The 17,929-nt window shown below is 41.3% G+C and overlaps 2 protein-coding genes across 3 annotated transcripts; one reads left to right on the forward strand and one right to left on the reverse strand.

The window, feature by feature from the left end:
• On the forward strand, nucleotides 1-8,029 carry LOC311273026 (uncharacterized protein). 2 transcript variants are annotated; one of them, XM_084379867.1, is made up of 8 exons: nucleotides 1-37; nucleotides 1,100-1,239; nucleotides 2,153-2,216; nucleotides 2,401-2,526; nucleotides 5,440-5,578; nucleotides 5,647-5,811; nucleotides 7,441-7,525; nucleotides 7,620-8,029. In XM_084379867.1, coding segments are annotated over exons 1-8 (930 nt in total). In that variant the 5' UTR covers nucleotides 1-36; the 3' UTR covers nucleotides 7,830-8,029. The 2 variants fall into 2 exon arrangements, with proteins under 2 accessions (XP_084235993.1, XP_084235992.1); XM_084379866.1 differs by lacking the exon at nucleotides 1-37 and having other exon boundaries at nucleotides 892-1,239.
• A 3,518-nt stretch (nucleotides 8,030-11,547) lies between these two features.
• tmem187 (transmembrane protein 187) lies at nucleotides 11,548-13,858 on the reverse strand. Its single transcript, XM_084377924.1, has one exon. It carries the CDS (start codon nucleotides 13,786-13,788, stop codon nucleotides 13,000-13,002), a length of 789 nt encoding a protein of 262 aa, XP_084234050.1. The 5' UTR covers nucleotides 13,789-13,858; the 3' UTR covers nucleotides 11,548-12,999.
• Between the last annotated feature and the right edge of the window lie 4,071 nt (nucleotides 13,859-17,929).

Raw genomic sequence — 17,929 nt, forward strand, 5'->3', positions numbered from 1 at the left:
CACTGCTGAAGGCTGTGGACTGCAGCTCACCATAAAAGTAAGTTTAGCCTTTTTCTCAAATTTCACATGCTGTCAGATTGATGTTGAGATTTAACCTGCTGTCTGTGCCGATGAAAACTGTCTTTGTATGAAAGCATCCGGGCTGTGAGATAAAGAAAATGTTCTGATATCATAAGGCGGTGACCACCTCACCCTATTTTCATTCAAAAGCTGGACAATAAGGAGGGTAAAGCATCAATGTCAAGTACAACACACTCATCCTGTGCTCACGTACTATCCATCAGTTGCTTCTAGTTTATCTAACTGTACCATCGTCTCTGTAAATGTACTGTGTATATTTAGGTGTAAAAATGGAAAACTGGATGCACTTGAATCTAATCCATATCATCTGTCTTTATTTTTCATATGATATGTCCTGTTCAGATGTTAACATTCATGTGTTTTATATCTCTGTTAAACCTACAGTATTTAAAGCTGCATATTTAAAGTGCACATATATTTTAGATGTCAGTTTCTCAAGGTACTTTTGTTGTTGCTTTGCTGTTATTCGAACACATTCAGATTATGCACTCATTCATAATTATTCATGCTTTTCATTTATGTAGTTAGTAGTTGTTTGTTTGTTGTTTGTCCTGTTATCCTTGTTTTTTATTTACTGTATGATGTCATTTAGCTTATGCAATCTACCTGCTGTTTTGGCATGAATTATGTATTCTATCACTTTCGCTTTTGTGAATTAGTTTGCGATATTATGGGAATGGAGATCATTAAATCACACACAACTAAAAATGTGAAGGATCACACAAAAAATACCAAGGCTTCCATCTTGATGTAAAGATGCTGATGTCACCTGAAGTCCATAAAATACCATTGATATTCTAAAAATAGTTTATGAAAGCATCTTGTAATTAGGATATATAAGCCACAATGTGACCCTCTATTTTAAAATGTCGTGGTTATTACATAACTGAAAGGAGCAGGTTTCCATCAAACCTCAGTCAGCAATACCAGCTCAGTCTGGCGGACATGAGTTCCCCCAACTCTGGGGAGGTGTTTACTTTAATAAACTGTGCTTCGCTCTGTATTCCTCGTCTTGCAGTGAGCGAGTGGTTTAATGGGACTGTGTTCACTGAACGTCCATGGCCGGAGAGAGAGAAGTGGCTGCTGGTGGCTGTGTTGGGCCTGGAGATGGTCATGGGAGTTGTGGGAAATGGTCTAGTTCTGCTGGTCAAAGTCATGGTGAGGTTGTTCCTTATATTGGTGTGAAATTATGTTAGGTATGTCTGAGTACAGAGGACTATAATGGGCCGAGGTTGCAGTGGTATATTGGTATCACAATGTCGTATTTTCGCTGGACGATAATCGTGGCCAAAAGAATTCACTTAAATAAATATTAATATATATTATTATTATATTATTATTATATATATTTGTATATTCTGTGTTTTGTCTATATATATACTGTATATCTGTAGCAGGGTTCTACTTTAAACTCCTCAAAAACGAAAAACAATGGCGTAGTCAAAAAATTATAAAGTGAAAATAAAGAGTCAACAGCAGAATAAGCTGTTTGGCAAATTTTTCATGGGCGCAACCCACATACTCCGCTCTGCTGCTCATCCCACAAATGCATGTTCCTTACAAATGTGGCACCATTTAAAAGGGAAATAAACAGGCTTTCCAACGGTATAAGATTTATTGGCAAGAAGCATTGTTACAACAAAGAAACAATCTACCAAACACAAATTTCCTTACTTTTTGTGCTTTTTGTGCTATGTTATATATATATATATATATATATATATACATATATACATACATACATGTACTGATTACCAATCCATTACAGAATTTAATTCAAAATTTTACTGATTACTTTTAAAGCCCTAAATGATCTCGCTCCACTTTACATTTCAGAACTACTCACCCCTTATTCTGCTCCCAGACTCCTCAGATCAGAGAACCAAATCCTGCTAACAGTACCACGGTCCAGACTCAAAACAAAGGGGGATCATGCTTTTATGGTTCTCGCTCCAACACTGTGGAACAAAATTCCCACTAAATATCAGAGCAGCTGAGTCTGTGCAGTGATTTATACTGTCCACATCTCAACATGTATGTTCACCTCTCTTCCTCTGTCCTTTATTTTCAGTGCAGGGGTCAGTTCTGCTGTCGTTACTGGTTTCCTTTCATCAGTCTCACCTTGTCAGATTTCGGTACAGCTCACTATGTTATATGATTATATGTTGTGGTTTACTCTCTTGGTGTATCCCACTATCACTTACCCCACCTCATCATTTCATTTGATTCTAGTAATGCAACACATTGTTCACAGTGTGTGACATGTCATCTCAGTGCAGGAACTCACAATTTCTCATAATGATCTATTTTGTCGTGAAGGCTGCTCCCTCCTCATCATCTCCGGCTCCCTTTTGGCCATGCTGACAGGAGGTCAGAGGTCACCATGGTGTGAGGTCGTCAGCCTGCTGAAGTTCGCCTTCATCTCCTCCTCTATAGGGAGCATCGGTACCACACAACTCAATACACATAGAGACCACTTCATTATGTTCTCCATACAGTGGAAGCAACAGTAATAGTCCTACATTAAAGCTGCGTTTTAGCTAACTTCCTGTCCGTTTTGCAGTTAGCAGTCCCTGCCCTCTCTACATCACCGGACACAGCAGCAAACAGGAGGATCCTGCTCTCTGACAGGACCTCCTCTTTATCAGAATCAGAATAAGAATCAGAAATACTTTATTGATCCCCGAGGGGAAATTGCTTGCATTACAGCTGAAAAAAACAGAGCAAAAATACAAGAAATGTGCATTCTACTAGAATATATCCATAAATACAATGTAATAAATAATGCTACAGTTGTAAATATATGGGTTATTGCACATTGTTTGTCTTAATTATTGCACATTAGAGAGAAACAAAGCGTCCAGAGTCCTGCTATTGACTCAGAGTGTCTGACACTCAGAGCGCTCTGTGGTGCATCTTGGTGTGATCAGTCTAGTGCTGAATGTACTCCTGTGGCTGAAACACCACTTCATGGAGTGGATGAGAGCCATTGTCCAAGATGACATGTAACTTGGACAGCATCGTCCTCTCTGACACCACCATCAGAGAGTCCAGCTCCACCCCCACAACATCACTGGCCTTGCAGATCAGTCTGTTCAGTCTTTTGGCGTCTGCTACCCTCAGCCTGCTGCCCCAGCACACAACAGCATAGAAGATGTTATGGAGTTCTATGTCCTGATTGGATAAAGTGGGCATGGATACCCGAAAATGTATTTTCTCTTACTGCATGAGTGGAGGAGGAGAGACATGACCAAACACTCTCTCACAGTGATTACTGTTGGAATACAGAGATATCTAGCCCTTATTTTAATAAAACTATATCACTTACAACAGCTTTAAGGCTCACAGTCACTCTGAGTTTAGACATACTGTCAGATTTATTGATCCAACTTTTTCTTTCTTTGTTTCAGTTAGTTAACAGATGTAGATCATTAGTCACCATATTGAATCGGGAGTATATGATCACATCTGTGTAGATTAAAGTTAGGCTACACCGTAGTTTGTGAAAATTGTAACTTGTGTTAATATAAATTAGAACTGGGTTATTTGAAATTAGTTTATTTCAAATTTAAAATCCACAATGAGTTGCTTCTTTGCAGCTAACTATTAGACATGCTGAAATTCCTTTTCCCACTGAACACAACTGGGTTGAGACTCTAAGAGTCACTGATTCTCTAACTACTGAGTATTTGCTGCTATTTAACAAATGTACATTCTAAGTGACAGTGTAGGGCAGTGATTCCCGCCACAGGTGCTTTTACCCCAGGTAAAGTAGTAGCTCAGATAAAATGAAAAAATAGGACTTAGGATTTAATGTTCAAAAAAAGACATTAAAGAAGATATTAACATATCCTCTTTGTCATGATATGGTGTGTCCCATTGCAAGTCGGAAGTCGGAATTACTGAGTCAGTATTCACGACTTCCAATCTGAAAGCGTCCCAGTGCATCTGCTTGGAAAAACATGGACACTCGCAGCAGCTGATTTAACAGTCGAGGTACTCTCAAATACTTCTGTTGAGCACAGATCAACTGAATGAAAGTGAAAATGATAACTACAAACACTACTAAAAGAGATGAGGAGGTAGAAAGTGATGTCATCTGTGTTAATGTCAGTGAACTCGGGCTACACAGATCTTGCCTGAGTTTCCGACTTGGATGACCGTTCCATTGCTTTTTTTCCCAAATCCGAGTGCAATGAAACGCACCAATAACCCATCTACCTGACAGGTGTGGCATATCAAGATGCTGATTAAACAGCATGATTAGTGCACAGGTGTGCTTGGACTCACAATAATAGGCCACTTTAAAATGTGTAGTTGTATCACACAACACAACACCAAAATTGTCTGTTTTGAAGGAGTGTACAGTTGGCATGCTGACTACAGGAGTGTCCTCCAGAGCTGTCTCCAATGCCATCTCTTAGAATTTGGCATTATACAGTTGACATTATGCAAGTGGCGAGGTACACCCTGGACAAATCGCCAGCTAACACCGTGGACACTGAAAATAGTTCTTGCATGGCCTGCATGCTCTGGATCCACATGTGCAACAGCATGTTCCACTTCCTGCCAATATCCAGCAACTTCACAGCCACTGAAGAGGAGTGGAGCAACAATCCTCAGGCCACCAACAACAGTATATGGTTGTGAAATGAACATTCAAGTCATGGGTAAACACTCTGGTTGACATTCCTCCAGTCAGCATGGTACTAACAACTAACCCCCTTAAAACCTGTGACATCTGTGACATTGTGTTGTGTGATAAACCTCTAATCATGCTGATTTATCAGCATCTTTATAAGCCACACCTGTCAGGTGGACAGATTATCTTGGCAAAGGAGAAGTGCTCACTAACACAGAGGCTGAAATCACCCACTCATTCACTACTCCCTATTCACTACACCAGGAGTTTTCTATAGAGGACCAGGTAGTGAGCTCATCCGTCTAATGAAAAAAACACTGGACACTGCTTGTGCTTGGGCTGTTTTTTCCTCCTCAGCGCAATGCATGATGGTATATATAATGCTTGGTTAGTGACCATCGGTTGTATACTACTTTTAACGACTACAAAATGGCGAACTCACTATATTGTCCACTATGTGGTGGGTAGTGAGTGTTTTTGGTCACAGCCAGATTTGATCAAACTTGTAAGAACACAGTCTCAGATCTTCTTCTCCAACTCCTGAAAAATGGAAGCTAGTTCACTTTTCACACAGAAATTAGAAGATTTGAATGGAACAATACAGAATAAAAAATTACTAGTTGCCCCTCGCAGAGCCCATAAAACACACAACTCTTGTTGAACCAAACTAATTCCTTGAATGCAGTCAGTTTGAGGGTTTCTTTTTTCCTTCACAGCGACCCTCTGTGTGCAGCGGCTGATCGGTGTGGTCTCCACAGGAAGTGCTTGCTTCGTTGTCATTGTGACAGTGTGCTTGGCCTCTTGGGTGACAGGGGTGGTGTTCGGGAGTGTCCCTGTTGTCTACGCCTGGATCAAGTATGTAGTGTAGTTTAATTTAGTTGTTTCTGCTCTGTTCATCTCCATCATGTCTTCTCTCTTGTCAGGTATGACCCTGCTGAGATGCTTTGTGCTGTCTTCTGGGAGAGCAGCTACTCAGACATGTTGGTCTATATCCTCTGTGCTTTCTCCATCTGTATCTTCCTCCCCTTCCTCCTCATCCTCCTCTGCTCCCTACTGAGTGCCTTCGGCTGTCATTTGAGCTGCACCAGGTAAACCATCCAAGAGAGGTTAGCTCTAGTGACAGAATACACAATGGAAACTGATCAGATAATGTGTAGTCAGTTAAAAATACAGTGTTTGATGTTTTATGCTAGTGGATCTAAAATGGACTCATGATAAGCCATAAGCTCAGCTCAGAGTTAGGTCAGATTTCATTTAGTTGCTATTGATTTGGTATTGAACTGTGTTATCAGTGCTGCTTTATGGGAGGAAAATCAGGGGTGAGTTACACCTCTAACTGTAATTGGCATTTTTGAAAAATGATCATGAACTTTAAAGGTACATTCATCTGGAAATGGTCTAGTTTGCTGCCTTATGCCGATTCAAGTTCAAGCTCATGATTCATCATCTTCTTGTTACCAGCACATACATAGATAACTCAATGACATGTTTCATCGTAGCTAAGCACAAAGACTGGAGGTAGGGAAAAACTGTTTGCCTATAGCTCCATTAAAACAAACCCAGGTGGATATATGTATACAAATGAGACACAAAATGTATTTTTTGTGTTTAAAATACAAGACACAAATGAGTAGAAACAGAGTAGGAAAAACGTATATACTAAGTTTAAATACTTTATACTTGAATACTACTCTGTGTATACTATTTCCTTCAAAGTAGGTGTGTGATCCATAGATGTAGACAGTATAAATCACTTTGCTGATTCAAATCATTTTACTCAGTTCAGTTCAAAGAATCAGTCACAAAATATGTAATTCATTCATTTTGTTTCCAAGCTAACTAGTAGTAATAAATAATAAACTATATTTATTTACAACCTTCATACAAAGCAGCTAAAAGTGCTTCACAAATGAAAAAAGAGAAGAGCAGACAATTCCAACAACCATCAAACCCAGGGAAAGATTAGCTGCCCTGACAGGGGCAATAATGTGTAAACATCAGCCTTTTCACACAGAGATTCCACAATAGTGCCGCAATGAAGGCTCGCCTCTACGCCGCCTTTGTTTGTTCAGACTGAACCAAGCAGCGGCGGCATAAAGCCGCTGCAGTGTGCCATTTCATACAGCATGCCAGCGTTGCGGAACCAAAAGAGGTGTGATGGTACACATCATAACACTGAGATCTGTGTGGGTTTTTTAAAAACATGTTTCCCCCTGTATCTAACAATGTATCCGCCAACTGTTTGACAGAGTTTTTTGCTCTAAATGACATCACATAATCACCAGCAGTAAATAGCAGACCCCGTCTGGCTCTTATCCCAGGAGAAGGATAATGTTTCTGGGAGGTAGTTCACCAAAGACTCGGTCAGGAGGGCTGACCGTCGCGGTGACTTTCCTTCATTATATTTGGTGATTTTTTTCTATTGAAGTTGTCACAGACAGTAACTGAAACAACACAATAGTGGAAGGCGACAAAGACACGGTGAGTTAAAGTTGAACGTCCCCCCATTCCACCTCTGTAACTTTCACACGGGCGGAATATCAGCACAATATTCCCACCTTGAAAAGGCAGTTTGACTGGGGCTATACCCTACATGTAGACAACACAATAATAGCAGAACAAAAATAAGCAGGCTGAGTGTACGGGTTATACAAAGGAATTCTGTGTGCTATAAATAAAGCCAGTGTTACTTCCTTCTCTCTCCCTGTCTGTCTCAGTGATGATGACGCAGATCTGTCTGCAGTCACTCCCCTGCTGGTGGCCTCCTACGTGCTCTGCTACACGCCCTTTGTTGTGTCTGAGGTGAGACTCACTCACTAAATGCACACATGAGAGTGAAGACACACCTGTCCACTCACAGACTGTCTTTGTTTTTTTCTCTCCATCGACCAATCAGTTGATCCTGCTGGGCAGGATGGACCTGTCACCGGCACCTGATTGGTTAAGGACGCTGTCATCAGTGATGTCATACCTAGACTGTGGCCTTAACCCTCTCATCTACTGCTCCCATCAGGACTTTCGGGAGGCGGGCCTGGCCCTGCTGTGGACTAATAGGAAACCACAGTCAGAGCCTGTCCTTACTGCTATCACTAAACTTCACCTGTAAACATGTGAGGGCTTCCACTTTTATTTAGGACTGAACAATATGCAAAAACATTATACTGCCATTATTTTGACAGATATTGCAATGGTGATATAAGCCACTATTTTAGTGGGAATGCTAATTTTTGCATTTCATTTCCACTGAGGAAACTATTAAAAAAGCATTCCTCTCCCTTACTTCTGGAGAATTTGATTTGAAGGCTGGGGCCTCTCTGTAGCACCGCAATGCTTCTTTTATAATGGTATGTTACATGGTATGGCACACATTTTACCCTTATCAAATATTAGATATTGCATTTGGCCATATTGTGATTTCAATAATATTTCTATTAATTGTACTGCTCTATATTTATTCATCAGGAGACAACCTCATAAGAAGCTGCATTTATCTAACATGAGTATGTAATAAGAAGCACATGTTTTTATAGATTTCAGAGAAATTTTTGATCCATTTTTGATACAATGATCCAATTTTACTCCACCGGGTGCTTGGCAAATAGTTCCATGTGCCATTTACTGTTCTGAAGTCATTTTGCTCTTGACATGTCACTGAGAGCTGAGGTTTGCCCCAATATACATATGCAATGCACCAACTGATCCAACAAGTGGACACATGAGGCTTGTACTCCAAAGTTAACAGTTCATTTGTGTCAGCAGTGTGACTCTGATGACTCTGATCAGGGCTACGTAGCCTGTTATTATTATTATTAATCTTTATTGCAGACACAAAAAGTGGTCCATATCATCAACAACAAACATGATAAAACAGATTAATAAGAGAGAGAGAAAGAGACAGACAGACAGATAGAGAATCAACTCTCTACATGATTCATAATCAGGCTATCCCACCAGTGTTTTCTAAGCCTGGATGAATATCTATAGCAGCTCCTATTAGGGCTTGTCAGAGCCCCAATAATGCAGTTCTCCAAGTCATCCAGGCGGCACATAAAACGATACATTAAATTTCTTGAAAGTGCTTCACAGTTGGGTACATTTGAAGAAACAAAGAGTTGGCCAGCACTGTGCTACCTGGGCACCTGAAGCAACAACCTCAGTCCATCATTGTAGGCCACAATGAGCCGCCGCATACTGCTTTTCCTATAGCTACACCAGAGGTGAGCTGTATACATAGGTGTACAGAAAGATCTAAATAGGGAACATTTAACATCAACTGAGCACATACTAAACCTACGAAGGAGCATATTAGCTGACATGTCATGAGCGGATTATCATCTAGAGAAAACTGAGGAAACACTAATTTCTTGTCCTCTTTGCTCCTGACTATCATTACGTTACTCTTCTTATCATTATATTTAATGTCATAGTCATTTCCATACTGTGAACACACCCTTAGCAAACTTTGTAGACCAGCACTGTATGGACTAAAAATAACCAGGTCATCAGCATACATTAAATGATTTACAACAGTATTTCCAATATGACAGCCTGTGTTACATGTGTTCAGCTGTCTTGACAGGTCATCCATATAGACATTAAACAAAATAGGAGACAAAATGCCACCTTGGCGAACACCATTATTTACATGAAACGGGGCGACACAACATTACCCCATTTAACCCTCATTGTTTGGTTAAGAGTGATATAACCTTTATTGAGATAGTCAGTCTGGTTTATACATGGTGCATTTGTTTTTAAACTGGAAAAACAGGACACTGAAAAAAAGTAGTTCAGGATGAATTATTTGTTTTTGGTCATTTCAAGTCAAGTCAACTTTAATGTACACCCATGACTGCATTCCCAGACATCAAGAGATCTCTGTTGTGAAGTATGTGGACGATGATGGTGGTGTCAGTGATGGGAGTTCATATCAGGAGGAAATCAACAATCTTAAGGAGTGGTGCACAAGAACAATCTGCTGCTCAACGCCAGCTGAACCAAGGAGCTGATTGTTGGCTTCAGAAAGAAGGAGGCAAAGACACACACCCCTGTCTACATCAGTGGAGCTGAGGTGGAGCAGGTGAACAGTTTTAGGTTCCTTAGAATTATCATCACTGAGAACCTAGCTTGGTCATCACACATCACTACCCTGGTTAAAGAAGCACAGAAAAGGCTCTACTTCCTACACAAACTAAAGAGGCTCAATTCTGAAGCCAGATTCTGGTCAACTTTTACAGAGGAGCAACAGAAAGCCTCCTGACTGGAAACATCACAAACTGGCATGGTTCATCACGGCCCAGGACATGAAGGCTCTACAGCGGGTGACTCAAACCACCAGAACATCACTGGTACCATCAACAGAGCATCAGTGACATCAGTGAAGTGAGATGTCTGCACAGAGCCCAAAGATACTAAAAGACAACACCCACCCAGACACAGTCTGTTCACCCAAAGATACAGAAGTATCTGCTGCTGTACCACCAGACTACAGAGCAGCTTCTTTCTCCAGGCTGAGACTGCTGAACTCATCATCAAAAATAAATTTAATAGATGAAGCACAAAGGACTCAAACATAGTTAAAGTTAAGTTTAAATCTCAATCACTTGCCTCAGTGGGCTGTATAGTCTGTACAGTGAAGGACACCCTCTGTCCTTAGACTCTTGATCAGAGTAAGGAAAAATTCCCGATCCCTCTCCCAGGACAGACAGACTAGCAGTCGGTGTCGCATACGCAGAACAACAAATGACAGAGTATACAGATTTCATTGACAGACTGTGTGATTCAAGTGGATTGTATTTAACATGAGAATAGAATGTAGCTCCAGGAGGACGACTGAGCAGAACGAGGCATCGCAAAGTTGTGATTGAGCTACATGATGCAGACTTATCATCAGTCTGTCCTGCCCACAGTGGACAACTTGTTTATTTATTCATTCATTTATACTTCCTATTTTTTTTCATACACTGACACTGATAAATACCTGCCTCTACTTTAATACATGTATGCCTACTATTGATTATTATTTAGTTTAATATGGAAAAGAGTGACTGTGATGTACTGAGGAAATTAAGTCAAAGCAAAAGGTGACAGGCTCTCTCCTCCTCTACAACACGCTCTTAGTGCGGATGATGCAGAGTATTGTGTCAGGCTCCTCTGTGCACAGTAAAGTTTTACTTAGTCACACCTCTAAACTGATTTTGTTTTTATCAAATCTAGTAAAACACTGAAACGTCTGATTCCTACTTCTAATGCAATTACAAACAAATTGATGTGGCAGTAACTTAAAATGACAACACAAATCTTTGACAACTCTTTGCCTTGATGATGATGATCACTATCATCATCACCGGGAGCTTAGTTATTTATAAACCACAATGTCGCCAAATGTAACCTCAATTCACCTCAACCTCAGAATGAAGGAACTCTGAGCTCCCCTGTCCACTGTCTCCACTGCACAGAAACAGACAGGAACGTGGACAACAGCTACCTTTGGGCTTACGGCAACTCTTAGGAATCTGACAGATGGTAAGTGTGGATAACAAGATGTAGGAGTTACAGGATCTTCTGTGTCAGTGTGCCATGATAATTGTTGTGCACAAGGCCACCAGCAGGGCCCCAAAAGTTCACGTCCCTCTTCCCTATATTTCTGGTAATTAATGGGATTTTTCATCATTTATCTGTTCAGTCAGTTGCTTCATTTAATTTCCCAACATGAAGGTCTACATACTTTTCATTTCGTTTCATTGCCCTCATGTTGCCATTAAAAATCTGGTAGAAAAATATAAATCTTTCATTTATTAAAAAAAGAAAATTGCATATGTGAGATTCATGTTCTGCCTGTTTGTGAATAATCACATGAAACAGCATTGCACATATATATAAAATTAGTTGTCACGTTTCGCATTTCATTTTGGAGAAATGTGAAAGACACGTGTCTCTAACATGTCGATTTATTACATGCGATTTGTGAATGTTGACATGTGAAATGGAGCTTCACACCTGGGGAACGTGAACATGCTCCATCTCTGTGCTCCATCATGCAACATCAAAATTAACCTTAGGTGTGAAAATAAACACAACTTCACATCCAAACAAACATGACAACATGAAGTACATGATATGAGCGTTTGCTATAGTGAATGTAAATTTAACTTTGAGATGTTGGTCCACTATGAACTGTATTTTCTATCACCATGGGCTTTCCAGCAACAACAGTCTTGCTTACAGATTGTACAAAATAAGATGTCTTGTGTATAAACTATATAAAACATTGTTGAATTTAAATAATTAAAATGCTTAAATATGATTAATGGTTAAATGTGTGTAAATGCCTACATGGTCAGTGTTTGAGTGTACTGAAGACCAGTCTGAATTCATGACTGTTTCAAAGAGGTTTAAAAACTTGTATTTATTATAGAAAATTGAAAGAGGATGAATTTCTGAATGTATAAAAGTAAACTGAATGTGAATGGGTGGATGTGACAAGTCTTGTAAAGCGCTTTGAGTGGTCAGTAGACTGGAAAAGCATTGTATAAATCAGTCTATAAGTCTATTTCACTAACAGTGGTTTACATTAGTATTGCATTGCTTTAGTCTGAGTGGTCTGGCCTTTCAACAACACATCCACTGCACTCCAACACTTTGCATGGCGTCGCTGAGCATTTTAGCGCTGTTTGACTGAGAACCCTGAACCAGTGAACCTCACTGTCCATTGGGTGCTGACAATATCCTTCCGTGTCCACTGGGTGCCTGGTTTGAGTGGCTCAAAGTAAACTTTGTTTTAGTGCGGTACCTCCAGACTACAGAGCAGCTTCTTTCCTCAGGCTGAGACTCGGCACTCCACCATAAAAACACTTCTAATTTTATGACTTCGACTCAGATATCTGACATTCAGAACTACAGTATATTAACTATACAGAAATAGCCAATATTCTCACTTATGGTTTTGTTTGCTTCTATAGAGGGATCAGTATTGAACTGAGATGGTACTATATCCTGTCAGAAGTTCCTTGTAGTATGCTACTGTGGCAGACTCAGTGGTCTGTGGGTTTCACTTTCTGGTGTCCAGTTCCATTCGTCAGTTTATACGTAACTCCTCTTTGTGACATGCCCTTAAGTTTGTTTAACTTTATGTATTGTCTCCATATGTCCATATACCATGTCGGAATAAATCTGTGGGGAGGAAATTCATTATTTTTCATCACAGTAGAATTAAAACACTTTAAGACTTTCCTTTTAGTACAAAATCATGAGGGCTCCTCATTCCTGCTGGTTTCTCAGTCACTGTGCTGTGCTGCAGCCTCCCCCTGCGCCCTCTGTGTCAGAGTGCTCAGGAAACAGAAGCTGAAGTGGAACTGAAGCACATCACACACTTTGGACCAGAAGTGTCCGGTGAGCCGCTGGAAGAGCCAGTACCGTGCGAGCCAGTGGTCCAGCAGCTTCAACAGCACGAACCCTGCACACGACAGCAACGCCAGCAGCAGGTACCTCATCGTGCGCCCGTCGCCGAGCTCCCGCTGCACGCACACTCCCTTGTACACCGCGAGGGCGACGTGACAGGCCAGCGCCGCCTCGAACCCGCGCGCGTGCAGCAGCGCCAGGCCGTAGCTGAGGATAGAGACCAGTTCGAGCGCTGCCGCGTGCGACGCGCGCCACTTCGCCGGGCCCCGCTCAATGAAGCCGATCCACACTACGACCCACGCGAAGATCGGTAGCGTGAACCACTGATCGAGCACGGCGGGAGCGCGCCGCAGCACCGCCAGGCGCGTCCACTGCACAGGCGCGTAAAAGACAGCCATGAAAGCGAACACTTGTCTCATGTACCGACTGCGCTCCGTGTCTCTGACGCCTCTGTGCCACAGCAGCCAGTACAGTCCCATGTAGACATAACCCAGGTTCACCACACAGTTACAGGGCATCGCAAGGAAAGCGGGCAGAGAATCAACTCGTTTCTCTGCATAATGCTCGTAAGACAAGTCCACCTCAACTTCGTCAAACAGGTTGGTGTTCGCAAAGGCGACACAGAGCACGAAGGGGACCGAGACGTGGAGCAGGGCCGACTTCATGTCCAGCTCTGACCGCTGTGAGATTTCAAAGTGTGCTGACGGACTGGGATCATAGGTCGCAGCTGTTGTGTTGTTTCCGGTTTCAGGATCACATGGTAGAAAATGGAGGGTTCGGACTGGCTGCCTCGCTGTTCACCCTGCCCCCTTCATCGCTGTAGCATAGTATATACTCTATAAAAATCAGTTTATCAGCTATACATACTATTGTGCCAAGCAGGGCCCCATGTAGGCTACCTGAGGTTGTTTCATGGACGCATTTTTAATAATTAAATAGCTATTAAAGCCATTTCCAGTATACTTTTTGGTCGCTAAAAATATTCCTGGCACTTTCTTTGGCCAAAAAGTTGATTTTCATAATTTTTTTTCATCATCCACTGTGAAACTCTGGTATTTCCTAGCCCACCTCAAGTGTTTGTCCTTGTTTCCCTCCTGAGAAGTGGTTTAGAAACTGCTGCTGGTCCTGAGACACTACAAGACGGCCTTCTGACAGGACCACTGCTGATTGACATATTGCTTGTTTTAGTCCATGCACTGCTAGACATGATTTGATGCTGACAAAGCTCCTCTTTAGAAGAACAGTTTGACTTCTGATGTTTTACCTACTTTCTGAATCCTCAAACTTTCTGATTATTGATTATTTCCTGGTTGAAGTGACAATATTAGACATGTGTTATGTGGTGTCAGCAGCACTGTTAACATACACATATACATATAGCTATTAGGTTATGAAGACACATATGTAAGGATGTAACCTCTCCAATACTCAGCTGTCTCTAGACTTTACTTGCTTTCTCTTTCCACTCGTCCAAAAAGAACACATTCTACATGTCTAAATGTTCTGTTTTTTATTTATTTATTTGTTTTCCCACTCACCTTTGGGCTTTAGTTATTTGCTGTCAAACTTCCTTATAGTGACATAGAAAAGTGTAATGACATGACAGGACAGGACACTAGAGACATTACAATAATCACCGTTCTTCCAGGATGAATCATCTGCAGACATACTCAGATGTGTCTGCTGTGCTCATCGGCCTCTCTCTCTCAAGGTGCCCTAACATCATGAAGAGTGAGCTCCAGCTTTCAAGCCTCACAAAAGGAGATGTAATGTAAGGAGAAGGGTAATTCCACTGTAAGGATGACCAAATCAAAGCGTGCATCAGAGAGAGAGTGACTCAAAAAAGTGAATGAGGCAGAACTTGTTTTGTCAGTTAATAATACCACGGTGTGACCACAGAGAATGAGGAAAACCTGAGACAGAAGGAAGAATGGAAAAAAACTAACAAAGGCAGCATTAAATCGGAGGTGATGCAAACAGGTGGCAGAGGGGCAAAGAGAGAGTGACCAAGGAACACATGCAGAGAAGGACACCTGCTGAGTAGTAAAGGGGTAAGAGACTGCACCTTCATGTATTTATCAAAACATACGCTGGGTAAGCTGGAATGTTCGTGATGCTCTGTGGGGAGATTGGTATGAACTAGTAGAGACACTATTCAACAGATCAAATTTAGCCGTGGTGGAAAAGACACTGTACTAACAATGTCACAATTCTATATCACAAATAAAAGATGCCCTAATCAAGACAGTTTAGTCTGTAAACATGCATCATGTTTGATATGAATCATATGAGTTAAAATATCAAATCTTTATCTGTAAAGTAACTAACTTGTAACTATAGATGACACATAAATGTAATTGTGGTGTAGAAGCATGATATTTCTCATTGGGATGTAATGGAGGAAATACTTTACGTAGTACTCAGATAAGAAAAGTACTCTGAAATTGTACTTTAAGTGCAATAAACATAATAGTTGCTTTAGTTTCCACCACTGGATATAGTACCAGTCATTAACAAATACAGACTGTAACATACAGTACATATGCTGTAGATCAGACTGTTGTGAATGCACAGTATCTGAATCATTAATGTTCATTCATTAATTGCTGCACTATGCTGTTTTTGCTTCTGATGATACTACAGTATGTGTTGAATGGATAATGAGTCATGTTCCTTCTATCTGCCTCTCTCACATTAGACTATGATACCCCACACAGAGTATCACAGTCTGCAGACACCAAACTGATACATGCTCAGAAATCTTCCCTGACAAGAAAAATCTAAACACTCACCAAGTGACACTCAGAGTACCACTGTACACAACTACACACTCAAACAAGTGATCCAGGCTCTGGCTCTGCACAGGGAAATGACTGAACAGGATCAAGAAGTGAATCTCATGTCAGATCCAGATCTCGACGTTTGTACTGCTGTGGGATTGAAGGGTTCCACCTCTGCTGACAGTCCTGAAGAGGACTACAAAAAAGCACTAATGCTTCCGTCCATGTTGGCAGTTCCTCCCCCGTTACCTCCCAAACGCTACCAGAGGTCACCCACATTTGAGAATACGTCAACACAGGGCCCACAACTGAGCAAGCCTTTACTATACCCCACTACTATAGAAAATAAAGCCTTGACTTCACAGGCATGCCGCCTGTTGCCTATATTAGGTCAAGTTAAGGGAAATAATCAATGCTTGGATCTTGTTCCAGGGAAAGTACCTGTCATACAACCTAGCTGCATATTTGGAATTTTACCCGAAGTGAAACTAAAATGCCAAATGCAGTTTTCTCCAAGACCTCCTCTTAAATCTACTGTAAAACCTCCATGGCCTGATAACTCAAAGAGGGATGAGACAGAAGAAGGAAAAGGGAGGGCACAAGAGGCAGAATGGAGGACACTTAAAGAAAAGATGGGAGACAAGAAGAACAGGCAAGAGGAAGATCCGACTGAAAGAAATGAGAAGACAGAAGAAGATACATCTGGATTAGAAAGTCATCTGGATATGGGTAAACCACTGCGACAGATATTAGTATCATTTACAGAAACGGAGAGAGCTGGAGAGGAAGGAGAGGACAAGGGGAACGAATATGAAGGTCGTAGTAATATTTGGTTGAACACTCCTGCCATGACAGAAAATTCAACCCTGCAAGCGATGGAATTCTTAGACCTTTCGCCAGGTGAAGAACCAGACATGGCTTCAACCAACAGAACCTGTACTTCTACAGTTCCAGCAAAACCAGAACTAATGATTCCACCACTGCCTCCTCCAAAGCCACCTCGAAAATATCCCCCAAAACTGGCCAGCAATCCCTCACAGCTCTTCAGTGCCATGAGTGCTGGGGAAGAAGAGGTAAAGGAGAGGAGGAGGCAGGAGGATGAACAGTGGAGCAACAAGGACCTGACAGGCAAGAGAAAACATGAAAAGGAAGGAGGAGGGAAGGACAGAGGAAAGGTAAATGATACTGAGTCAACCACTCCAAACATGAAAGAAATATCTCTCCAGCCAGGAGAAGTAGTCATGTACATCCCCAAGTCTTCAGTGAATCAGGAGATAGAATTGCCAGGAGGTAGTGAAAGATTTTGTCTTAAGCCACCCTGTGGAAACAGACCAATGGTAGTAATCACAGCTGAGATGTCTTCATGTCTTTATCATGAGCCTCAGCACCCAGAGAAACAACACCATAATAAAGACAATGGACTGGTCCAACCTGGTCCTCTCCCACAAGAGGTCCTTATATGGACAGCCAAATGGACAGAAAACAACAAAGAAATCCAGATGTGTGGGCAAGGTGTGCAAGATTCTGAGGTGATTTCTAAATTGCCTTCTGGACATCAGGAAGGGACAAAGGTGGTGGAGTCACAGTCAGATCCATGTCAGCTGGGGCTGAAGAGGCTATTAGAGGACACACAGAAAACTGCTGAGACACGTCCAGATGGAAAACTGAAGCAAACAAGCCAGAAGACTAATGCAAAAGGAAAAGTGAAACAGCTGGCCAAGAAAGTGAAAAATAGACTGAAACAGGGAAGAGAAGAGAAAAGAAGAGTCAAAGCTGATGGAAGAGGAGAGGATGATATTGAATTGACACAGGTGAGTTTCATTGAAATTACTTCTTAAAGAATATGTCACCATCATTTTAAAACCTATTTTGTCTGCAGTGTCATAAAGATCCCCACTGGCTCTTTATTTAGTGTCACTTCTGCCTTTTACAATTCAGCCAAATGTTTTGACCTATGATAGGTATGGGTACACATATATTACATACATTAATCAATGTACTTATACTTAACCTTTTAATTTCCAGA

Source organism: Pagrus pagrus, assembly GCF_965226575.1.
Source record: "Pagrus pagrus genome assembly, chromosome: 2".
Taxonomy (NCBI): domain Eukaryota; kingdom Metazoa; phylum Chordata; class Actinopteri; order Spariformes; family Sparidae; genus Pagrus; species Pagrus pagrus.

What these genes read in the sequence shown, in the direction of transcription:
- tmem187 (XM_084377924.1), bottom strand. Translation starts at nt 13,788, where the DNA reads ATGAAGTCGGCCCTGCTCCACGTCTCGGTCCCCTTCGTGCTCTGTGTC.
- LOC311273026 (XM_084379866.1), top strand. Translation starts at nt 1,027, where the DNA reads ATGAGTTCCCCCAACTCTGGGGAGGTGTTTACTTTAATAAACTGTGCT. An exon ending in TCTCACCTTGTCAGATTTCG is followed by an intron (nt 2,217 to 2,400) that starts GTACAGCTCACT and finishes TTTGTCGTGAAG; the next exon opens with GCTGCTCCCTCCTCATCATC. An exon ending in TGTCATTTGAGCTGCACCAG is followed by an intron (nt 5,812 to 7,440) that starts GTAAACCATCCA and finishes TGTCTGTCTCAG; the next exon opens with TGATGATGACGCAGATCTGT.